This window comes from Poromitra crassiceps, assembly GCF_964638095.1.
Source record: "Poromitra crassiceps genome assembly, chromosome: 6".
Lineage (NCBI taxonomy): Eukaryota > Metazoa > Chordata > Actinopteri > Beryciformes > Melamphaidae > Poromitra > Poromitra crassiceps.
Window position 1 is genome coordinate 63,185,626 of NC_139627.1, and position 26,485 is coordinate 63,212,110.

The 26,485-nt window shown below is 40.4% G+C and overlaps 1 protein-coding gene across 1 annotated transcript in view; it reads right to left on the reverse strand.

Annotated features, from left to right (window-relative positions):
* The window catches only part of LOC310778023 (organic cation/carnitine transporter 2-like), a gene marked incomplete at both ends in the record, with an annotated part of 53,942 nt that overhangs the window by 20,938 nt on the left and 6,519 nt on the right, over positions 1–26,485 (reverse strand). Inside the window, 3 exons of the mRNA XM_083638338.1 lie at positions 13,254–13,425; positions 14,333–14,487; positions 15,916–16,019. Coding sequence (XP_083494464.1) covers positions 13,254–13,425; positions 14,333–14,487; positions 15,916–16,019 — 431 coding nt within the window. The remainder of the gene's footprint in view (positions 1–13,253; positions 13,426–14,332; positions 14,488–15,915; positions 16,020–26,485) is intronic.

A 26,485-nucleotide genomic window follows, 5' to 3' on the forward strand; every position in this document is an offset into this window, starting at 1 on the left:
AACACAGCAACTCTTTCTCACTACACTTCCCAAACATTAACACATGTCAAACACAACAACTCTTTCTCACTACACTTTCCAAACGTTAACACACATCAAACACAACAACTCTTTCTCACTACACTTTTCAAACATTAACACATGTCAAACACAACAACTCTTTCTCACTACACTTTCCAAACGTTAACACACATCAAACACAACAACTCTTTCAAACATTAACACATGTCAAACACAACAACTCTCACTACACTTTCCAAACGTTAACACGCGTCAAACACAACAACTCTTTCAAACATTAACACACGTCAAACACAACAACTCTCTCTCACTACACTTTCCAAACATTAACACACGTCAAACACAACAACTCTTTCCCACTACACTTTCCAAACATTAACACACGTCAAACACAACTCTTTCTCACTACACTTTCCAAACGTTAACACACATCAAACACAACAACTCTTTCCCACTACACTTTCCAAATGTTAACACACATCAAACACAACAACTCTTTCACACTACACTTTCCAAATGTTAACACACATCAAACACAACAACTCTTTCTCACTACACTTTCCAAACATTAACACATGTCAAACACAACAACTCTTTCTCACTACACTTTCCAAACGTTAACACACATCAAACACAACAACTCTTTCCCACTACACTTTCCAAATGTTAACACACGTCAAACACAACTCTTTCTCACTACACTTTCCAAACATAACACATGTCAAACACAACAACTCTTTCTCACTACACTTTCCAAACGTTAACACGCGTCAAACACAACAACTCTTTCAAACATTAACACACATCAAACACAACAACTCTTTCTCACTACACTTTCAAACATTAACACATGTCAAACACAACAACTCTTTCTCACTACACTTTCCAAACATTAACACATGTCAAACACAACAACTCTTTCAAACATTAACACACATCAAACACAACAACTCTTTCTCACTACACTTTCAAACATTAACACACGTCAAACACAACAACTCTTTCTCACTACACTTTCCAAACATTAACACACATCAAACACAACAACTCTTTCTCACTTCACTTTCCAAACGTTAACACACATCAAACACAACAACTCTTTCTCACTACACTTTCCAAACATTAACACACATCAAACACAACAACTCTTTCCCACTACACTTTCCAAACGTTAACACGCGTCAAACACAACAACTCTTTCAAACATTAACACATGTCAAACACAACAACTCTTTCTCACTACACTTTCCAAACATTAACACGCGTCAAACACAACAACTCTTTCAAACATTAACACACGTCAAACACAACAACTCTTTCTCACTACACTTTCCAAACATTAACACACGTCAAACACAACTCTTTCTCACTACACTTTCCAAACATTAACACACGTCAAACACAACAACTCTTTCCCACTACACTTTCCAAACATTAACACACATCAAACACAACTCTTTCCCACTACACTTTCCAAACGTTAACACACATCAAACACAACAACTCTTTCCCACTACACTTTCCAAACATTAACACACATCAAACACAACAACTCTTTCCCACTACACTTTCCAAACATTAACACACATCAAACACAACAACTCTTTCCCACTACACTTTCCAAACATTAACACACATCAAACACAACAACTCTTTCCCACTACACTTTCCAAACATTAGGCGTTTCTAAGATGTGGGGGCAATATCAATCTAGAATCTAGATTGATTTGATTCACTAATTTGGCGTTCTCTCATGCAAAATATCCAACATCCAATATCCAGAAGTAGTGATTACTACACAGAAGTAACTTTAGTTCCACCATTTGCTATTTGCTTCAAACATAATTTGGATCAGTTGTAACTTTGACCATTTCTAACAATTTCTAGACAGTGAATTTACACAAGCACTTGAGTGAAATTCATGTGAATTCAATGTGAACATGCATGAGCTGTGATTGAATGAACGCAGATTGTCAGATTTGTATACCAAACCCTTATCCTGGCGCCTGCAAGGGTCATCTGTACCACTAATGTCAGCCACTATGTGTTACAATATTGGGCTGGTTTCATAGACCTGGCCCAAAAGTACATACATACATGTTAGTTAGTGATAATAGTCAAACATGGTTTTTCATGTTCTGACTTGCTGAAATGTGTGCTGCATATATACATGTTAGTTACACATAATAGTCAAACAGGGGTTTTCATGTTCTGATGTGCTGAAATGTTTTACACGTCACGTAAAACAGTTTTTAAAACAGTTAATTAGCCTACACAATGTGTAATTTCAGGTTATTGTAAGTTATTGCATAGTTGCAATCTTTCATACTTGCATACTTACAAGTTGGTTGTTTTTAATGGCATGTGATTTGCGGTTCTAATTACCCAATGTGTAATTTCAGGTGATTGTAAGTGTGTCATACATACCTACAAGCCTTCATATCAGTTGGCTGTGTCAATGATTTTCTGTACCTCTTGGTGCGTCATCATTGTCTTTGTCAGGCTTAGAAGCAATGTCTAAACAGTAAACAGTTTATGACAAGTGGTGGCAGCATGCTATGCTACTACACAAGACATGTTATGGTACATAAATAATATGTAGCGTATAATAATCTGTAGAACTCTGTCAGAGTTATACTCTGTCATTATTTTTACATTTGACTTTGAGAACTATGATGAACTGTTAGTCAGTACTCTGTACTGATGTACAAAAGTAACAAGATTGAGTTTGTGAAATCTTCAACCGGAATAAAAAAAACTGGATATAATATAACTGAATCAGTTAGGCCAAACTATTATCAGTCAGGTCGGTAATGACCGGGGGAAATTATATGATTATTGTCCATTGTGTGTATGATACAACTTTGTTTATCATTCTGCCCCTCACACTATACAGTCTGTATTTAACTCACACACATGTCAAACACAACTCTTTCTCACTACACTTTCCAAACATTAACACACGTCAAACACAACTCTTTCTCACTACACTTTCCAAACGTTAACACACATCAAACACAACAACTCTTTCCCACTACACTTTCCAAATGTTAACACACATCAAACACAACAACTCTTTCACACTACACTTTCCAAATGTTAACACACATCAAACACAACAACTCTTTCTCACTACACTTTCCAAACATTAACACATGTCAAACACAACAACTCTTTCTCACTACACTTTCCAAACGTTAACACACATCAAACACAACAACTCTTTCCCACTACACTTTCCAAATGTTAACACACGTCAAACACAACTCTTTCTCACTACACTTTCCAAACATAACACATGTCAAACACAACAACTCTTTCTCACTACACTTTCCAAACGTTAACACGCATCAAACACAACAACTCTTTCAAACATTAACACACATCAAACACAACAACTCTTTCTCACTACACTTTCAAACATTAACACATGTCAAACACAACAACTCTTTCTCACTACACTTTCCAAACATTAACACATGTCAAACACAACAACTCTTTCAAACATTAACACACATCAAACACAACAACTCTTTCTCACTACACTTTCAAACATTAACACACGTCAAACACAACAACTCTTTCTCACTACACTTTCCAAACATTAACACACATCAAACACAACAACTCTTTCTCACTTCACTTTCCAAACGTTAACACACATCAAACACAACAACTCTTTCTCACTACACTTTCCAAACATTAACACACATCAAACACAACAACTCTTTCCCACTACACTTTCCAAACGTTAACACGCGTCAAACACAACAACTCTTTCAAACATTAACACATGTCAAACACAACAACTCTTTCTCACTACACTTTCCAAACGTTAACACGCGTCAAACACAACAACTCTTTCAAACATTAACACATGTCAAACACAACAACTCTTTCTCACTACACTTTCCAAACGTTAACATGAGTCAAACACAACAACTCTTTCAAACATTAACACACGTCAAACACAACAACTCTTTCTCACTACACTTTCCAAACATTAACACACGTCAAACACAACTCTTTCTCACTACACTTTCCAAACATTAACACACGTCAAACACAACAACTCTTTCTCACTACACTTTCCAAACATTAACACACATCAAACACAACTCTTTCCCACTACACTTTCCAAACGTTAACACACATCAAACACAACAACTCTTTCCCACTACACTTTCCAAACATTAACACACATCAAACACAACAACTCTTTCCCACTACACTTTCCAAACATTAACACACATCAAACACAACAACTCTTTCCCACTACACTTTCCAAACATTAACACACATCAAACACAACAACTCTTTCCCACTACACTTTCCAAACATTAGGCGTTTCTAAGATGTGTGGTCAATATCAATCTAGAATCTAGATTGATTTGATTCACTAATTTGGCGTTCTCTCATGCAAAATATCCAACATCCAATATCCAGAAGTAGTGATTACTACACAGAAGTAACTTTAGTTCCACCATTTGCTATTTGCTTCAAACATAATTTGGATCAGTTGTAACTTTGACCATTTCTAACAATTTCTAGACAGTGAATTTACACAAGCACTTGAGTGAAATTCATGTGAATTCAATGTGAACATGCATGAGCTGTGATTGAATGAACGCAGATTGTCAGATTTGTATACCAAACCCTTATCCTGGTGCCTGCAAGGGTCGTCTGTACCACTAATGTCAGCCACTATGTGTTACAATATTGGGCTGGTTTCATAGACCTGACCCAAAAGTACATACATACATGTTAGTTAGTGATAATAGTCAAACATGGTTTTTCATGTTCTGACTTGCTGAAATGTGTGCTGCATATATACATGTTAGTTACACATAATAGTCAAACAGGGGTTTTCATGTTCTGATGTGCTGAAATGTTTTACACGTCACGTAAAACAGTTTTTTAAACAGTTAATTAGCCTACACAATGTGTAATTTCAGGTTATTGTAAGTTATTGCATAGTTGCAATCTTTCATACTTGCATACTTACAAGTTGGTTGTTTTTAATGGCATGTGATTTGCGGTTCTAATTGCCCAATGTGTAATTTCAGGTGATTGTAAGTGTGTCATACATACCTACAAGCCTTCATATCAGTTGGCTGTGTCAATGATTTTCTGTACCTCTTGGTTCACTACATCATTGTCTTTGTCAGGCTTAGAAGCAATGTCTAAACAGTAAACAGTTTATGACAAGTGGTGGCAGCATGCTATGCTACTACACAAGACGTGTTATGGTACATAAATAATATGTAGCGTGTAATAATCTGTAGAACTCTGTCAGAGTTCTACTCTGTCATTATTTTTACATTTGACTTTGAGAACTATGATGAACTGTTAGTCAGTACTCTGTACTGATGTACAAAAGTAACAAGATTGAGTTTGTGAAATCTTCAACCGGAATAAAAAAAAACTGGATATAATATAACTGAATCAGTTAGGCCAAACTATTATCAGTCAGGTCGGTAATGACCGGGGGAAATTATATGATTATTGTCCATTGTGTGTATGGTACAACTTTGTTTATCATTCTGCCCCTCACACTATACAGTCTGTATTTAACTCAACACACTCTACCTGCCCCTGACCTCAGAGGGGCTCTTCTGTCAACGGGCCTGAGGCAAGGTGTGGTGAGTTAAATACAGACTGTATAGTGTGAGGGGCAGAATGATAAACAAAGTTGTACCATACACACAATGGACAATAATCATATAATTTCCCCCGGTCATTACCGACCTGACTGATAATAGTTTGGCCTAACTGATTCAGTTATATTATATCCAGTTTTTTTTTATTCCGGTTGAAGATTTCACAAACTCAATCTTGTTACTTTTGTACATCAGTACAGAGTACTGACTAACAGTTCATCATAGTTCTCAAAGTCAAATGTAAAAATAATGACAGAGTAGAACTCTGACAGAGTTCTACAGATTATTACACGCTACATATTATTTATGTACCATAACACGTCTTGTGTAGTAGCATAGCATGCTGCCACCACTTGTCATAAACTGTTTACTGTTTAGACATTGCTTCTAAGCCTGACAAAGACAATGATGACGCACCAAGAGGTACAGAAAATCATTGACACAGCCAACTGATATGAAGGCTTGTAGGTATGTATGACACACTTACAATCACCTGAAATTACACATTGGGCAATTAGAACCGCAAATCACATGCCATTAAAAACAACCAACTTGTAAGTATGCAAGTATGAAAGATTGCAACTATGCAATAACTTACAATAACCTGAAATTACACATTGTGTAGGCTAATTAACTGTTTAAAAAACTGTTTTACGTGACGTGTAAAACATTTCAGCACATCAGAACATGAAAACCCCTGTTTGACTATTATGTGTAACTAACATGTATATATGCAGCACACATTTCAGCAAGTCAGAACATGAAAAACCATGTTTGACTATTATCACTAACTAACATGTATGTATGTACTTTTGGGTCAGGTCTATGAAACCAGCCCAATATTGTAACACATAGTGGCTGACATTAGTGGTACAGACGACCCTTGCAGGCACCAGGATAAGGGTTTGGTATACAAATCTGACAATCTGCGTTCATTCAATCACAGCTCATGCATGTTCACATTGAATTCACATGAATTTCACTCAAGTGCTTGTGTAAATTCACTGTCTAGAAATTGTTAGAAATGGTCAAAGTTACAACTGATCCAAATTATGTTTGAAGCAAATAGCAAATGGTGGAACTAAAGTTACTTCTGTGTAGTAATCACTACTTCTGGATATTGGATGTTGGATATTTTGCATGAGAGAACGCCAAATTAGTGAATCAAATCAATCTAGATTCTAGATTGATATTGACCACACATCTTAGAAACGCCTAATGTTTGGAAAGTGTAGTGGGAAAGAGTTGTTGTGTTTGATGTGTGTTAATGTTTGGAAAGTGTAGTGGGAAAGAGTTGTTGTGTTTGATGTGTGTTAATGTTTGGAAAGTGTAGTGGGAAAGAGTTGTTGTGTTTGATGTGTGTTAATGTTTGGAAAGTGTAGTGGGAAAGAGTTGTTGTGTTTGATGTGTGTTAACGTTTGGAAAGTGTAGTGGGAAAGAGTTGTGTTTGATGTGTGTTAATGTTTGGAAAGTGTAGTGAGAAAGAGTTGTTGTGTTTGACGTGTGTTAATGTTTGGAAAGTGTAGTGAGAAAGAGTTGTGTTTGACGTGTGTTAATGTTTGGAAAGTGTAGTGAGAAAGAGTTGTTGTGTTTGACGTGTGTTAATGTTTGAAAGAGTTGTTGTGTTTGACTCATGTTAACGTTTGGAAAGTGTAGTGAGAAAGAGTTGTTGTGTTTGACATGTGTTAATGTTTGAAAGAGTTGTTGTGTTTGACGCGTGTTAACGTTTGGAAAGTGTAGTGAGAAAGAGTTGTTGTGTTTGACATGTGTTAATGTTTGAAAGAGTTGTTGTGTTTGACGCGTGTTAACGTTTGGAAAGTGTAGTGGGAAAGAGTTGTTGTGTTTGATGTGTGTTAATGTTTGGAAAGTGTAGTGAGAAAGAGTTGTTGTGTTTGATGTGTGTTAACGTTTGGAAAGTGAAGTGAGAAAGAGTTGTTGTGTTTGATGTGTGTTAATGTTTGGAAAGTGTAGTGAGAAAGAGTTGTTGTGTTTGACGTGTGTTAATGTTTGAAAGTGTAGTGAGAAAAAGTTGTTGTGTTTGATGTGTGTTAATGTTTGAAAGAGTTGTTGTGTTTGACATGTGTTAATGTTTGGAAAGTGTAGTGAGAAAGAGTTGTTGTGTTTGACATGTGTTAATGTTTGAAAGTGTAGTGAGAAAGAGTTGTTGTGTTTGATGTGTGTTAATGTTTGAAAGAGTTGTTGTGTTTGATGCGTGTTAACGTTTGGAAAGTGTAGTGAGAAAGAGTTGTTGTGTTTGACATGTGTTATGTTTGGAAAGTGTAGTGAGAAAGAGTTGTGTTTGACGTGTGTTAACATTTGGAAAGTGTAGTGGGAAAGAGTTGTTGTGTTTGATGTGTGTTAACGTTTGGAAAGTGTAGTGAGAAAGAGTTGTTGTGTTTGACATGTGTTAATGTTTGGAAAGTGTAGTGAGAAAGAGTTGTTGTGTTTGATGTGTGTTAACATTTGGAAAGTGTAGTGTGAAAGAGTTGTTGTGTTTGATGTGTGTTAACATTTGGAAAGTGTAGTGGGAAAGAGTTGTTGTGTTTGATGTGTGTTAACGTTTGGAAAGTGTAGTGAGAAAGAGTTGTGTTTGACGTGTGTTAATGTTTGGAAAGTGTAGTGAGAAAGAGTTGTGTTTGACATGTGTGTGAGTTAAATACAGACTGTATAGTGTGAGGGGCAGAATGATAAACAAAGTTGTATCATACACACAATGGACAATAATCATATAATTTCCCCCGGTCATTACCGACCTGACTGATAATAGTTTGGCCTAACTGATTCAGTTATATTATATCCAGTTTTTTTTATTCCGGTTGAAGATTTCACAAACTCAATCTTGTTACTTTTGTACATCAGTACAGAGTACTGACTAACAGTTCATCATAGTTCTCAAAGTCAAATGTAAAAATAATGACAGAGTATAACTCTGACAGAGTTCTACAGATTATTATACGCTACATATTATTTATGTACCATAACATGTCTTGTGTAGTAGCATAGCATGCTGCCACCACTTGTCATAAACTGTTTACTGTTTAGACATTGCTTCTAAGCCTGACAAAGACAATGATGACGCACCAAGAGGTACAGAAAATCATTGACACAGCCAACTGATATGAAGGCTTGTAGGTATGTATGACACACTTACAATCACCTGAAATTACACATTGGGTAATTAGAACCGCAAATCACATGCCATTAAAAACAACCAACTTGTAAGTATGCAAGTATGAAAGATTGCAACTATGCAATAACTTACAATAACCTGAAATTACACATTGTGTAGGCTAATTAACTGTTTTAAAAACTGTTTTACGTGACGTGTAAAACATTTCAGCACATCAGAACATGAAAACCCCTGTTTGACTATTATGTGTAACTAACATGTATATATGCAGCACACATTTCAGCAAGTCAGAACATGAAAAACCATGTTTGACTATTATCACTAACTAACATGTATGTATGTACTTTTGGGCCAGGTCTATGAAACCAGCCCAATATTGTAACACATAGTGGCTGACATTAGTGGTACAGACGACCCTTGCAGGCGCCAGGATAAGGGTTTGGTATACAAATCTGACAATCTGCGTTCATTCAATCACAGCTCATGCATGTTCACATTGAATTCACATGAATTTCACTCAAGTGCTTGTGTAAATTCACTGTCTAGAAATTGTTAGAAATGGTCAAAGTTACAACTGATCCAAATTATGTTTGAAGCAAATAGCAAATGGTGGAACTAAAGTTACTTCTGTGTAGTAATCACTACTTCTGGATATTGGATGTTGGATATTTTGCATGAGAGAACGCCAAATTAGTGAATCAAATCAATCTAGATTCTAGATTGATATTGCCCCCACATCTTAGAAACGCCTAATGTTTGGAAAGTGTAGTGGGAAAGAGTTGTTGTGTTTGATGTGTGTTAATGTTTGGAAAGTGTAGTGGGAAAGAGTTGTTGTGTTTGATGTGTGTTAATGTTTGGAAAGTGTAGTGGGAAAGAGTTGTTGTGTTTGATGTGTGTTAATGTTTGGAAAGTGTAGTGGGAAAGAGTTGTTGTGTTTGATGTGTGTTAACGTTTGGAAAGTGTAGTGGGAAAGAGTTGTGTTTGATGTGTGTTAATGTTTGGAAAGTGTAGTGGGAAAGAGTTGTTGTGTTTGACGTGTGTTAATGTTTGGAAAGTGTAGTGAGAAAGAGTTGTGTTTGACGTGTGTTAATGTTTGGAAAGTGTAGTGAGAAAGAGTTGTTGTGTTTGACGTGTGTTAATGTTTGAAAGAGTTGTTGTGTTTGACGCGTGTTAATGTTTGGAAAGTGTAGTGAGAAAGAGTTGTTGTGTTTGACATGTGTTAATGTTTGAAAGAGTTGTTGTGTTTGACGCGTGTTAACGTTTGGAAAGTGTAGTGGGAAAGAGTTGTTGTGTTTGATGTGTGTTAATGTTTGGAAAGTGTAGTGAGAAAGAGTTGTTGTGTTTGATGTGTGTTAACGTTTGGAAAGTGAAGTGAGAAAGAGTTGTTGTGTTTGATGTGTGTTAATGTTTGGAAAGTGTAGTGAGAAAGAGTTGTTGTGTTTGACGTGTGTTAATGTTTGAAAGTGTAGTGAGAAAGAGTTGTTGTGTTTGATGTGTGTTAATGTTTGAAAGAGTTGTTGTGTTTGACATGTGTTAATGTTTGGAAAGTGTAGTGAGAAAGAGTTGTTGTGTTTGACATGTGTTAATGTTTGAAAGTGTAGTGAGAAAGAGTTGTTGTGTTTGATGTGTGTTAATGTTTGAAAGAGTTGTTGTGTTTGACGTGTGTTAACGTTTGGAAAGTGTAGTGAGAAAGAGTTGTTGTGTTTGACATGTGTTATGTTTGGAAAGTGTAGTGAGAAAGAGTTGTGTTTGACGTGTGTTAACATTTGGAAAGTGTAGTGGGAAAGAGTTGTTGTGTTTGATGTGTGTTAACGTTTGGAAAGTGTAGTGAGAAAGAGTTGTTGTGTTTGACATGTGTTAATGTTTGGAAAGTGTAGTGAGAAAGAGTTGTTGTGTTTGATGTGTGTTAACATTTGGAAAGTGTAGTGTGAAAGAGTTGTTGTGTTTGATGTGTGTTAACATTTGGAAAGTGTAGTGGGAAAGAGTTGTTGTGTTTGATGTGTGTTAACGTTTGGAAAGTGTAGTGAGAAAGAGTTGTGTTTGACGTGTGTTAATGTTTGGAAAGTGTAGTGGGAAAGAGTTGTTGTGTTTGACGTGTGTTAATGTTTGGAAAGTGTAGTGAGAGAGAGTTGTTGTGTTTGACGTGTGTTAATGTTTGAAAGAGTTGTTGTGTTTGACGCGTGTTAACGTTTGGAAAGTGTAGTGAGAGTTGTTGTGTTTGACATGTGTTAATGTTTGAAAGAGTTGTTGTGTTTGATGTGTGTTAACGTTTGGAAAGTGTAGTGAGAAAGAGTTGTTGTGTTTGACATGTGTTAATGTTTGAAAAGTGTAGTGAGAAAGAGTTGTTGTGTTTGATGTGTGTTAACGTTTGGAAAGTGTAGTGAGAAAGAGTTGTTGTGTTTGACATGTGTTAATGTTTGGGAAGTGTAGTGAGAAAGAGTTGCTGTGTTTGACGTGTGTTAATGTTTGGAAAGTGTAGTGGGAAAGAGTTGTTGTGTTTGATGTGTGTTAATGTTTGGAAAGTGTAGTGTGAAAGAGTTGTTGTGTTTGATGTGTGTTAATGTTTGGAAAGTGTAGTGAGAAAGAGTTGTGTTTGGCGTGTGTTAATGTTTGGAAAGTGTAGTGAGAAAGAGTTGTGTTTGGCGTGTGTTAATGTTTGGAAAGTGTAGTGGGAAAGAGTTGCTGTGTTTGATGTGTGTTAACGTTTGGAAAGTGTAGTATACACCTATATATCATGCCGAGACTATAACACCGACAAACAAACGTTTTTTATCTAAAATGTTTTTTAATTCCATAGACATTGTAAACATTCTTTTCTCACCAATCAATCTCAAATAAGCCATACAGACACCTAAATGTCTATCGCACAAATAATCCAAAACCAAATCTATGTTATGTCTGTTGCATACATCATGCATTATTGTAAATATCACAATTAAATTACCTATGCTAAACACTTTACCCTCCTCAGAGAAAAACGAATCAAATATGACATCTGTAGACATGTTTGTATTATTACACAGTATAAGCATCTCATCCCAACAGGCATTAGAACGTACAAAATTCATATGATTTTTAAAAGTATCATCATCAAATGTATGGAAAATATCCATTAATCTATTTCTAACAAAACAAACAGTATTAGGGTAAAATATATCCGTTAACATGCTGACTAATCACCACATGGCTAGTCTAAAGGATATAGGCTATAAGTGGGAAAAAATAAAAAACAGGATCAGGGGCTAGGCTGTGTCCAAATATGGCGGCATCGTATGCAAACACACATGAATGCTGAAGTTGACTGATGTAGCGGTGATCTGCCAATGGCTGCGCTGTCTTTGCTCTGGCTGACACGGTGGCTTTATACACGCTGTCAGGCTGTCTGTGTGATGCGCACAACATTGCAACACCCACAAGATGGTCTAACTGATATGAGGAAATGGAGAAGTGCCCTTTGGAGAACTACTGAAATAAAGCATTTTTGCTCAAAATGGCTTTAAGCACAGGGCGAAATGGAGAAGTGCCCTTTGAGGAACTACTGAAAAATGGACTTTCGACATGAAAGGGATTTAAAAACAGAAGTGCCCTTTGCGGAAGAAGTGGAATAAAGGTTTTTTTCACATAATGGTTTAAAAATAGAGGTGCCCTTTGAGGAACAAGTGAAAAAATGACTTTTCACAAAAAATAAGCCACGCCCCTTTGATGACGTAGGTGCCCTAAACTCCGCCCCCTCGATTTTGGCGTTTCTCTCAAGGGTGGGTGGGGTAAGTAACCTATTAGACTACTAATGTGTGTGTGAATATGAGCAGACTTGTGAATGTGTGTGTGAATATGAGCAGACTTGTGAATGTGTGTGTGAATATGAGCAGACTTGTGAATGTGTGTGTGAATATGAGCAGACTTGTGAATGTGTGTGAATATGAGCAGACCTTGTGAATGTGTGTGTGAATATGAGCAGACTTGTGAATGTGTGTGTGAATATGAGCAGACTTGTGAATGTGTGTGTGAATATGAGCAGACTTGTGAATGTGTGTGTGAATATGAGCAGACTTGTGAATGTGTGTGTGAATATGAGCAGACTTGTGAATGTGTGTGAATATGAGCAGACCTTGTGAATGTGTGTGTGAATATGAGGCGCTCCTGAAAAAGAGAGGATTGCTCTCAATGAGACTCCCCTGTTTACTGAGGTCATAAATCAAGTGAGAAGTAGTGCCATTTTCCCATTCACTTCCATGTAACCAGACTTCTTTTTGAGTTTCCCCATATTGGCCATTTGAAATGCAAGTTTAAATGACTTCTGCATTGGCCTCACAAACAGAGCTACAAGCTAGCCCACTGCCTGGTACCCTCGCAGTTGAGGTAAGTAAAGGCCCAGGCCAATCCTAGAGGAAGTACGCTATCTAACATGATGTACTCTCCCTAGTGTAAGGAGGTCCTCCTACCACCAGAGGGGGATGCAGGCCAGTCCGGGCAGAGCCTGCAGCAGGGCCAGGTGTCTCCAAGTGCGGAGCAGGTAGGCGGAGGCTGGCAGCAGGGCCATGCTGAGCACGTAGCACGCCGGCAGGGCCAGGTTAGCGTAGATAAGCCGGATGGAACCAGTCATGAGCTCCGAACCTGCACAGAGAACCAGGTCCAACTGTTACACGTGCAGGAACGAGTCTGTGACAGCTGTCTGTCTGTCAGTCGCCCTCTGTAGGCCAGCAGCAGCAACTACACCTAAACCTCTCGTCACAAGAACACCTTCTTCCCAGCAGCTGGAAGGTATTTTGTTGCATTGATGTGTCATGGCTGCTTCTCTTGCCAGAACTTTCGCGAAGCATTATTGCGGTGTTTATTTTTTCGGACCAGGGTCGATTTATCAGAAATTCGCTTCCGACGTGTACACATCTGTTGCTGTGATTGAAGTGGGTCAAAATTTGCCTCGCAGTTTCGTGCTGTATATTCTTGGTGTGTAAACAGCCTTTAGGCCCCCCTGACTTGGATGGAACATGACATCATCACTGATGATATCACTGATGACATAATCACTGAACAAACCTCAGCCAGGAAGGATGACATCATCACTGATGACATCACATTCTTAGGGCAATTACCTAATAAAAAAATCCGGCTCTGTCAGGTCAAAATAAATACTTGTTCCATTGGCTCACGTGAGCGTGGGCTCCTGGCCAATCCCGGGGCTTGACTACTGCGTAGGTGGGCGCAGGGTGTGGTCTGCCCAAATCTCCTGTGGGTTCCATAATAATGCAACAGTTAGCGGCTAACAGTTGGCCTACCCAGCACGAACACAGTGATGTAGCAGTTAGCGGCTAAGAGTTGGCCTACCTAGCACGAACACAGTGATATAGCAGTTAGCGGTTAACAGTTAGCCTACCCAGCATGAACACAGTGATGTAGCAGTTAGCAGCTAACAGTTAGCCTATCCAGCATGAACATGGTGATGTAGCAGTTAGCGGCTAACAGTTAACCTACCCAGCACGAACACGGTGATGTAGCAGTTAGCGGCTAACAGTTAGCTTACCCAGCACGAACACGGTGATATAGCTGGCAAACTGCCCCACACCGAGCAGGAAGAAGAGGAGGGCGAACAGCGGCCATGATGGCGCGAGGGCCAGTAGCACGCTGAACACACTGAGGGAGGCGATCATCACAAACAGAGCTGGCTTCCGCCCAAACCTGCACACACACACACACACACAACACAGACAACACACACATGCACACACCACGCACGCACGCACACACACAACACAGACAACACACACATGCACACACCACGCACGCACGAACACAAGACACACACGGGGCCCGATGAAACAACGTGATGCCACACATACATGAAATGAACACAACCTAAAATCCAAAATACTATTTGACCATTTCTCTTTTGATGCTATTTATCTATCTGGATGGTTTTTGGTGTTGCAGTTTTACAGATACAATATGATCGTTTGCTGGGACTCCGGACTGGTATTGTGTTGTGTGTGTACGGTAAGGACAAACAGTTCTTGAGATAACTGCTTTATGTTTGCCAGTAGGTGGTGCTATGCCGAATAGCACAACATTTGTCACTGAACTCCGTCAGGTCCCCCGAAGCGCACTACCCGAGTTTGAAGTCGATCCAACAAATGGTTCCTGAGATAAACCTCTTTTTGAGTTTGCCAGTAGGTGGCGCTATGCCGAGTCTGTGTGTGTGGGAGGGTGACGTGGTATCGGTCGACCGGGGCCTCCGCGACACAAAACGTGACTCACAGACAGACACCGCCCACCCGTCCACCTAAGCATTTTTTATTATAGGATGATGTAGGAACTATTTTCTGTCAACCAAACTCGGTCGAAAGAAAAGCAGCTAGCGAGCTAGCTCGAAGCTAGCGGGTCTAGTTTGGTCGAAAGAAAAGATCCCACATGAAACTGCTCACAACAAGGTATGTGGATTACCTTGAGTAACCAGGTCATGATTTCTGGAACGAGACACTGCTGTTCAGTGTGTGTGTGTGTGTGTGTGTGTGTGTGTGTGTGTGTGCTTTGAGCACCACAAGCCAAGTGCGATCCAGTTTCATTGTATTGGAGAGAAGGCAGACATCTCTACAGCCGATATCTCCAAAACTCAGGCAACTCCCACCAAAACCATCTAGATCAGTGGTTCCAAAACTGCGGTATGCCTACCCCTTTAGGTACGTGAAGGTATTACAGGAGGTACTTGAGACAAAAGGGAAAATGGAAAAATGTAAGAATAACTCATGAAAATAAAGGAAATGTAGACAGGCACTAATTGCAATTCTTTCACTCCATTTCTTATTTTGTAATGTTATATTCTCCAAAAGGTGGTTTATCATTCATTGCATCATCTGCTCTAGTTTCCTCTTGCAGTTTCCTAAGCTAAATGTTGTAGTCCTGTAAAGGGAGTACTTGGATTCAGAAACCAGGGAAAGGAGGTACTGAAGCCAAAACAGTTTGAGAACCACTGCTCTAGATGAAGAGGAAAAATATGTTTTTCGGGTGAACTGTCTCTAGCAGATGAGGAGGTGTGTGTGTGTGTGTGTGTGTGTGTGTGTGTGTGTGTGTGTGTGTGTGTGTGTGCGTGTGCGTGTGTGTGTGGCGTACCGGTCAGAGATCTGACCGGAGATGAAGCATCCGGTCACTCCACCCAGGAAGTACAGTGCAGAGGTCAGAGGCTGCTTCCACTCATCAGCACACACCAGGTTAAACTGCAACACACACACACGCACGCGCGCACGCACGCACACACACACACACACACACACACACACACACACACACACACACACACACCCAGGTTAAACTGCAACACACAAGTACACACTGCATGCTACCCTCACAGTGGTTACCATCTCAGCTGATCTCCAGTGGAGGTGGAAAGATAAATCCTGATAAATCCTACTCAAGTACAAGTTACTTTAGTGAAAACTACAAGTAAATATACTAGTCCAGGAAATTATTCAAGTAAGAGTAACAAAGTAGCCTATTTAAAAGTAGGCTACTCAAAGTATTCGAGTAAAAGTACATTTGCATTACTTTTTAAAATGTTTTATGTTAATTATTTACCCACATACTGTACACTTCACACATCCAGCACCAGTGTTAGCTAAGCTGTCCTTCTCTTTGTCTGTCTTGTCTTTCATGCTGAACAGTTCAGTCAGATACCAGGATGCTCAGTTTGCTGATTCTGAGCTCCAGCTGCTAGCAGCAATATCACAATCACAGACATCCAAGCCTGTCAGAAAGATGCTGAGCCTCTGTGTGTGTGTGTGTGTGTGTGTGTGTGTGTGTGTGTGTGTGTGTGTGTGTGTGTGTGTGTCATTTTGTTTTGTGGGGTTGCTGTTCTGCTTTGCTTTATTGGTATATGTCTGCAACCACATGCTTGATTGTAACGAAAGCCAATAAGCATATTTAAAAAAAGGAGAAAGAAGTTAAGTCAAATCTACACACTTTCTGCATAAAGAAGCGATCGATTAACGCAAAATACAGCCGGGGACATTCACACCAAAAGCGTTTTTTTTTTCAGTCAGAACGCTATGAAAATCATGTCGAGGGCGCTTCCATTGTGCACAAAACACAGCGCACGGAGCGTTTTTTTTTGCGTTTCGTTTTATTTTCCCCTGCAGTCGCGCGCACCAGAGTTGAGCACACGGATGGTAGCCAGCTAGTTTTGTCTGTTTGATGTGTGCCAGATTATTGGCAATTCTGGCAGCAGCGGAGGTTGAGGATCCCTCTGGGAGGAGAAAATGTAGGAGGGGTAAAAAGACGAGCAGCGCGCTTTTCCTCCAAATGTTAAACTTTCTCAGCTTTAAAACACCCAGAGCACTCCGCCAAAAAGACAAGACACCACCAGCGTTTAAACGCCAGGTGCGTTCATTAAAAGAGGAGCAGGTTTAGCGCATCGAGAATGAATTGCAGAAAGACGCTGGCAGCTCCAAAAACGCTTTGGGTGTGAATGTCCCCTATGAATGAACACTCACCCAACTTGCCTCAGCAGCGATAAAGTTAGTTCTGCTCTCCTTTCTTCCTTTAGGGAGTAAAATATGTGTTCCACAGTTTGAACATGACATTTATTGTTTAGAGAGGTGAGTTAAGACACCTCTCATCCGCTGCATCTGAGATACACAAATGGCTCTCTAAATCCTGCCTTCTGCTGAACACCAAAGAAACGGTGTGTATGATGTTCACTAAACGTCCTCATACAACAACTCATTCTAATGTGTATTTTAATGATGTTGAACTGGAATTGGTACCCGAGTTTAAATACCTAGGTGTGATCCTAGATCCTACACTGACTTTTAAGAACCAGGTCAAAAAGGTAGCAAACTCTGTGAAATTCAACCTGCTTAATTTCAAACACATTAGAAATAGCATGTCTATAGATTCAGCTAGGACATTCTTACACGCAATGATCTTTTCTCACCTGGATTACTGTCTGACCAGCTGGTCACTCACATGTACTTCCACACTCAAACCACTTGAGTCACTTTATAAGAGAGCCTTGAAAGTATTTGACAAAGAACATTGTTCGTATCGCTACTGTAACATTCTGGTTAAACACAACTTCCTAAGCTTCAACAACTTCATTAGTTTTAAATATGCTTGCACCATCTACAAAGTTCTAAATGGCCTTGCTCCTCCCCCGCTAAATGATTACATCAAGCGGAGACCTGTATCTGGATCCACATCCAGAAGCACCAGAACCTCAGTCAGAGGCGACTGTATCATCCTATACAGGCGCACCACCTTTGGCAAACTCTGGAACACAATTCCATCATCTATTAGGGAATGTCCAATGCTGAGCATGTTTAAAGGTCAAATGAAGAGATGGCTGAAGTCCACTCAAACCTGTACACATAGTTAAGGGTAAATATCAAGAACGGTTCTACTGTATTGGCTATGTGGAGGGTTTGCTGTATGATAGAGAATGAAATTCCACAGCCAAAAGGTAAACAGTGAACCACTTGAAGGAAACCAGTTGAAATGAAATGATGGAGCCAGGAGTCAGAAGAAGTCGTCTGATATGATGTATTGAACATAGATCTTGGCCAAGAGATGCACTCTTGTATATTCACGGATGGATACACAGGCTTACATACATTGAACAGAAAGTCAAAGACACTTATAGGACACACATTAGATTACATGTCTTGACGCACATCAGATGACATGTCTTGACGCACACTTGAAGGCCACTCTGTAGACTCAACCTATCTGTTATTCTGGCCCTGTAGAGCGCACCGTGGCACGGTGACAGGGCACAGTGTGCGATAGAGAGGAGCTGCAAATGTAAGGTACAAGTTATCTAAATACGTCTGTCTGTGTATGTACACAGGTTATCCAAATATGATGTCTATCTGTGTATGTACACAGGTCATTTATATATGAAGTATGTCTGTGTCATAACTATATGTAACTAAAATGGAAATGGTTCTACTGTATTGCTATGTGGGTAGTATACTGTACATTTCTTTATTTTCATATTTGTTGCTTAAATCTCTATGTAGAGCTGAAACTTTTTTAAGAGTATAGTTATTCTGATTGTATACTTGTGTATTAGCTAGCTCTCTTTCTTTTGCTGCACTTGTCTTTAGAGATAATATGTTATTTTAATCCTGTATATTTGCACCATGTCACTTGTAACACCCAGGTCAATATGTGGGGTACAAACCTCAGTATTCGCGAGGATGTTTGGACCAATTGCAAAGGTTCGGCTGCTAGAGCAAGATGGGTAATTAATGAGACCAACACAGTACTGTAGGTGTATCTTGACAACCTGTATTAAAGGTACACATATACAAAACAAACAATTCACATGAAATGAAAATGGGCCCAAAACACTTAATTATTAGACAAATAGAAATACACCCCAGGGTATCTGTCTCTATGGTGTCTCACACCACTCGGTTATGAGGTTTTAGTGTTAAACCTCTTGTTCTTCTTGCAAGATGTGCAGAAGAGCAGTGTCCACTCAAGCAGGATTTTCAGAGTTCACGATCCGTCCAAAGAAACTCAACTTTCTTTACCTCAGCTGGCATCACAGTGGATCCTGGTTAGGGTGGCTCGCCATCTCTGGACTGGATCACGGTTGAATCGTACATCAAAAAACCTGACCAAAGGAATGAGAAAACAGGGCTCTGCTGAAGCCTCAAAATGGCGACCGTGTGGCGTGATGGAGCAGCGAGAAGAGTCCTAGTAAATCCCAAACAAAATATCTCAACTGGACAACGTCCGTTTCAATTTCACAAAAAGGTTCTCTTTCTGATGAAAGTCAAATGGAAGAAACATCCACTTTTTAAAGGCGTTATGTGGACAAAAACGTGCAGCTCTTTTATCAAGACGGTAAATTCCTTCTCTCTCTCTTCTTCTACGCTCTCGCTCTCTCTCTCTTCTTCAACACACCAGAGGGCGGTGCTCACTCTCAGTTCCGCTTTGTGGAACTTCAAAATAAACGTTGTATACCTTGTAACAATCAGAGAATGAATATATTTCAGACACTTGAGGAATAGACACATTCCTTAAGGAAAAGAAATGAAAAGAAAATAGGAATAGACACATTCCTTAAGAAAAAGAAATTAAATGAAAAGAAATTCAACAACCCTCTATGATAACAGGGTTACACCCTCCCCCTGTGAAGGGAGGCACATCCCTGTGCTCCCTATCTGTGGCTGCCCTGTCACTGGGGCAGGTTGTTTTGTTACTACTGGGGCAGTAGGAGTAGTGATTGTTTTGTCATCAAAGAATGGATGGATATCATGTAATGAGTTCCCTAACGCAGCGCTAAGACCCTGAAAAAAATGACTGGACTACCTCTATTAGAGGAGTTCCAAGCTCTGTGTAATGTAGTCTTTTCGGCTGTGTTCTTACTCTATTTGAGAACCTGACCTCCTCAATCATCTCGCCTGGGGACTCTTCTGCACGTGCCGTGCCACGCTCAGAATCACCCTGGGAGACAATTTCCGCGTTCCCAGGAGAGTACGGCTCAATCTCCCCAGCAGGCAAGCTGGAGAGCACAGGACATGCCACACCTCCCTCTGACGAGCTACCCCTGTCAGTGCTACCCGCCCCCTCCAACACATTGGGGTCTGACTCTACAGCACCATAGTCCAAGGGGTCTGTTACCATGGCTTCGTCATGCGTAGATGCATCAGCATCATCAATGTCTTGCACAGATACATCATCATTTGTCGTTCGATCAATCCCTGGCATTGTACCGAATGTAGTTGTTTCCACACTCACAAATCGTGAGGGGTAGGATTCCTCATCTGATTGTTCATGTTCATCTACACTGCCTGGATTCTGACGCGTCCTTGGCGTTTTCATTACTGGTGGCGGTGCCGGCTTCTCCGGAGTGCTAATCGGCAGAAACCCACAGGGTAGTAAAAGGTCTCTGTGTAAAGTGCGCAAAGGACCTTTCTTTGTCTCTGGACAGACTGTATATACTGGGAGATCACCAGCGCGTGAGACAACTACATGTATGTCTGCCTCCCACTTGTTTTTTTTTATTATGATCAATTATTTTTATTTTTATATATCATATATAATAAAACAAGGACAGTCAGAACACTTCTGATAATAAAGAGAACATAGACATTACATCTGCCATGAAATACACCATACATTACTTCTTCAACTAGGTGAAGGTATGCAAAATTCAAGATACAGTAAATATGTCACCACAGTATCAAAAATAAGAATAAAACAAAATTATTAGTAAAAGCAAGATTAAACGGAAAAAATAGCCCATGTTAAAATAAAGAGATAAATCAAATATTTCTGTTCTGATTGAAACCACCCACCCCCCCTCCCACCCCCACCCCACCCCTCAACCCCAGAAGGACCCCATATCAGCAACTAAACAAGGCATTTGATCTTTGTCAATGCAGCATCCCAGAAATCTATGTTTGAAATCCTTGCATCGTTCATTCTTGCAATGGACCCTTCAATAGACACTATATCCATAAAGGAGAGCAGCCATTCCCGCTTAGATAAAGTATGGGGAGGTTTCCATCTACAGACAATCATTTTCTTTGCTGCTGTAAGGCCTGCTAGCCACAGCCGCTTCTGTGATACAGAAAAATCTAAATCAGAGCTATCATTAAGGAGCAGCACTTGTGGAAGCATAGGAATAAAATTACCAACAATGGTAGAAAGTATTTCACAAACCATTTTCCAGAAATCCATTACTTTTGGACATTCCCATATCATATGGATATATGTCCCTGGATTACCATAAGGACAAAATGAGCAATTGGGAGACTGAAGTATTTTCATTTGGTAGAGTTTCCTCGGAGTGTAATAGAATCTATGTATAAGTTTATAATGGATGAATTGGTGATCGAGATTCCTTGATGAAAGACTGTTGTTTGACCATACTAACTGCCAATTAATATCTAATATATATGGTGATAAATCTTGTGTCCACAAAGTATTTAAGGAGAGAGCTGATTCTTTATGTTTTAAAAGGAACTTGTAAATATTTGACACCACTCCTTTGGTTACTTGCTTAAGGATTTTGGTGATTGGATGAAATCCCAGGTTACTCCCCCCCAGTACTCCATAAGAACGTAATGCAGTACGTAATTGTAAGTAGAAATAAAAGGAGGATTTGGGGACGCTAAATTTTTGTTGGATATCCTGAAAAGAAAGTAGACCATCCTGTCCCCAGATATCCTGCAAAGTGAAAATTTCCCTGTTGCTCCATTCAGGAAATACAGCGGGCTGACCTCCCACTAAAATGTCATAATTATGAAATATTGGAGTATCAATATGCCATTTATTTTCGATTTTAAGATCTTGACATACTGAGCGCCATGCCACTAGTGAGTTATAGATAATAGGCCCAAACTTAACCTTGGCTAGATTCAAAGGGATATTGGAATGGATAAGGTTTTGCAGCCTAAGAGGATGCACCATGCTTTCTTCAACCGAGCGCCATGCTGGGCATGAAGCAGGGTTGAACCATACACTTAAAGAACGGAGCATGAAGGACCAATAATAAAGTTGGAAGTTTGGCACCCCTTGGCCCCCTGATGTCTTTAGCCTCTGTAAAGTAGAAATTTTAATTCGTGGCCGCTTATTCTGCCAAATAAATTTATTTATATTTGCTTGCAATTTCTTCCAATATCCAAGGGGAGGAGCAAGAGGGATCATCGAAAAAATAAAATTCAAACGAGGGAGTACATTCATCCTAATGATTGATATCCGGCCTTGAGGTGATATTGGAAGTTTGACCCATCTATCGATGTCAGATGCAATGGCTTGGTAGACATTATTGTAATTTTCATGTGCTGTCAATGATAGGGAGGTGAAGATGTCAACTCCTAAATATTTAAAATGATTGACCACCTTCAAGTTGAGATCCCTGAGAGATGCTGAATCCCCTATATTAAAAGGCATTATTGTGGATTTGGACCAATTGATTTTATATCCTGCTATATGATAAAAGTCATCAAATAATGCTAATATATAAGGGGTAGACTTCCGTACATTTTGCAAGAAAATAATGGTGTCATCCGCAAATAAAGATATGTAGTGCTTGGAGTTACAGACACTGATTGGATCATGACCAGTTGATTGGCGAATAGTCTGAGCCATTGGTTCCAGGGCGATGGCAAACAAGAAAGGGCTCAAAGGACAGCCTTGTCTTTGGCCTCTCGCAAGGTTAAACAGAGGAGAACATATGCTGCCGGTTAGAACTGAGGCAGTGGGATTGGTATAGAGAACCTTGATCATGTTGATAAAACCCTCTCCCACTTGTCTGCTAGTTTATGCTTCCCCCTTAATCGCACATTTCTGACTAGCACTCGGTCACCTGTTTCAAGGCTAGAGTCTGTGACCTTTCTGTCAAACCTGAGTTTATTGCGCTCGGCAGATTTTTTAGCATTTTCGCTGGAAAGTGCATAGCTTCTTTTAAGCGATTCTTTAAGTCATGCACATACTGTGAATGGGATTGAGACTGATCATCAACAGGAAGTTCAAAGACTAAATCTATAGGGAGCCTCGGCTGTCTCCCAAACATAAGCTCATAAGGAGCAAAACCTGTGACCTCATGCTTGGTACAATTGTACGCATGTACCAGCGGTTTAACATAATCTCGCCAATGGGACTTATCCTTGTTGTTTAGAGTGCCTAACATCTGCAAAAGTGTTCTGTTAAAGCGCTCGACCAGATTTCCTTTCGGATGATATGGAGTTGTTCTCGTCTTTTGTATCCCTGCCATTTCACATAGTTGTTTTATTGTGCGCGACTCAAAATCTGGGCCCTGATCACTATGAAGCTTCTCAGGAAACCCTGAGAAGTGTCGGTATGGCAAGGGAATACTTCGTGAAATGGTCGGTTATTACGAGTATATCCTTGGTGTTACTCCGATCTGGTTCAACGCTCAGAAAGTCCATGCAGACTAACTCCACTACTTTATGTTAACCATTGGGGCAGCCCTCTCTGCTGGCGTCTTCCTGCGTACACAACGATCACATGTTCTAATCTTCTCCTCAACTGGCTCGCTAGCACTTTGTCTCTTCTGATATAAGACTCCATCCTTGAGCTCCAGCTTCCTCCATTTCCTCAACAAGGACACATACTCAGGAAGCTCTTTCTTCAATAAGGGTGGGGGTGATTCACCTGTTTGCAACTGAGTTATTATTTCCCTAATGCTGGGATCTGCATGTTGCTTCTCTGATAGCTCAGCGCATGAGAAAGAGGGGATAGCTGGCAAGCTATGGTCGCGTTCCCCTTGGAAGCTGGGGGGCAGAGCCTCAGGACTGAGCGCTATGGACTCAATTAACGCAATAGAATGCTCAGAGGAGTCCGAATTCTCAGCTGAATAGACATCATGTCTTTCACAGATAGCTTTAATCGTTTCTGGCTGAACCATCTCGGAGTGAGAGGGCTCCTTTTCAGAGAGGTGGTTGGCAGTGAACTTACAAATCCTCTCTTGTTCTTTTTGCGAAACGTAGTCATTAACTAGTTCACCATGTGGCCTCCTTGACAGGGCGTCAGGGTTAGGCCCTATACTGCAACTTAAACTCATACGTGGAAAGTGCTGAGAGCCACCTATAACTAGTGGCGTCAAGTTTGGCAGAAGTCAGAATATAGGTGAGGGGGTTACAGTCAGTGACTACGGTGAAACTAGCCCCATGAAGATAGTCACTAAACTTTTCCGTGACGGCCCACTTGAGGGCTAAGAACTCCAACTTATGAGCCGGATATCTAGCCTCACTTTTAGACAACCCTCTGCTCGCAAAAGCTACAACCCTCAGCTCACCATCTTGATGTTGATATAAAGCTGCACCAAGCCCTGTAGTACTGTGTGCAGCAGATATGGAAGTTTGGGGTTAGCAAAACCCAGAACAGGTGCTGAAGTGAGCTTCTCAATTATTGTATCGAAGGCTTGTTGGCAAGAGACAGTCCAACGTTCACCAAAGACTTCTTTGGGATTGTGACACTGCGCAAAACTCACTTCTTTTTTTCTTGTGGGATGGGGGATACCCTGCAGTTAACTCATTTAGCGGCTTCACAATTTGAGAGAAGCCTTTAATGAATCTGCGATAATATCCGCAAAATCCCAAGAATGACTTCAACTCTTTTAAATTTGTAGGCTTTGGCCAGGTTTTAAGGGCTTGGACTTTTGCGGGGTCTGTCTCAACTCCCTTTTGTGAAACTATATGGCCTAGATATAGGACTGAAGACTGGAAAAATCTGCATTTTTCAGGTGAGAGTTTAAGACCATATTCCTTCAACCGAGTTAGGACCCGCAACAGTCGCTCTTCCAGGGTGTCTGAAAAAATGATTACCGTAAATTCCGGACTATAAGACGCACCGGTGTATAAGCCGCGGGACCAAAATTGACTATTTTTTTCTTCTATAAGCCGCACCGGACTATAAGCCGCGGGTGTTTTGATGTTTAATTACCATATGAAAGGGTTCGTGCACAGAGAGGAATGTCGGGAAAGAGATCGCTGTTTGGGGAAGCTCCCATTTATTAACATTTCAACAAAACAAAACAAAAGTCAGGTCACTAATCCCCAGACAAAATCACACAACAATAGGCTACCGTATATGTGCAGCAAACCTGTAACCAAGTCAAGTCACTAATCCTCGTCTTCCTCTTCTTCCTGCGTACTGAAACCACCAAAGTCCTCATCTTCAGTGTCGGAAACGAACAGGTTCAGGGTGGCTTCGTCAACCACTCTCCTCTCTCCTTCAGGTGCCATGGCACGAGTCCGATACCTCACGAGTCCGACACCTCACGAGTCCGAAAAAAGAGGCTAACTTCCCCCAGACCCTAACCCAAAACCTAACCTCTCCCACCCCCACGCCTAAACCTAACATCCCCCAGACCCTAACCCAAAACCTAACCTCTCCCACCCCCATGCCTAAACCTAACCTCCCCCAGACCCTAACCCAAAACCATGAGGTGTCGGACTCGTGAGGTATCGGACTCGTGAGGTATCGGACTAGGGGGCAGTCCCCGTGGCGTCATCCTCTTCATCCCGCAGCAGTCCAGCGTTTTGGAACCCGTTGGTAATTGTGGATGTTTTCACACTCCTATAATATTCCGTGATCTTCCTTTGTGTGAATTCGCCGAAGTTTGTGATTTTCTCCTGATAGTCGGGAGGGAGTTGTTCAGTAGTTCTCCCCCGGACGGACAGTCCCTTTTGCCCAGGTTACGCGCGGCTGCTCTGTTTGATCGGCGGCTGCTCTCTTTTAATGCGAGATTGACTGCTTTCAACTTGAAAGCTGCCTCGTGTGAATTTCTGCGTACCTTCCCCATGGTAAGTGAGAGTGTTGCTTCTACTGCTCGTCTTGTTGTGAATATTCCTTGATCTTCCTTTGTGTGAATTCGCCGAAGTTTGTGATTTTCTCCTGGTAGTCGGGGGAGGGAGTTGTTGCCCGAGTGGCCGTTTGCTTACCGTAATTACCATATGTAAGTGGTCACGCACAGAGGGGATTGTCGGGAAGAGATGGCTGTTTGAGGAAGCTCCCATTTACCGTATTACAACATTTCAACAAAACAACATAACACAACACCACCGTTGTTTATTTTTACAGTGCACACAGTGTCCGCGGTGTGGTGAAAAGAGGGCAAGAGAGGAAATTAAAACAGAAGTGGATTTATAGTTAGAAAGAGTGCTAAAAAAGAGAGATTTTTTTTTTTTTTTTTTTTTTTTCT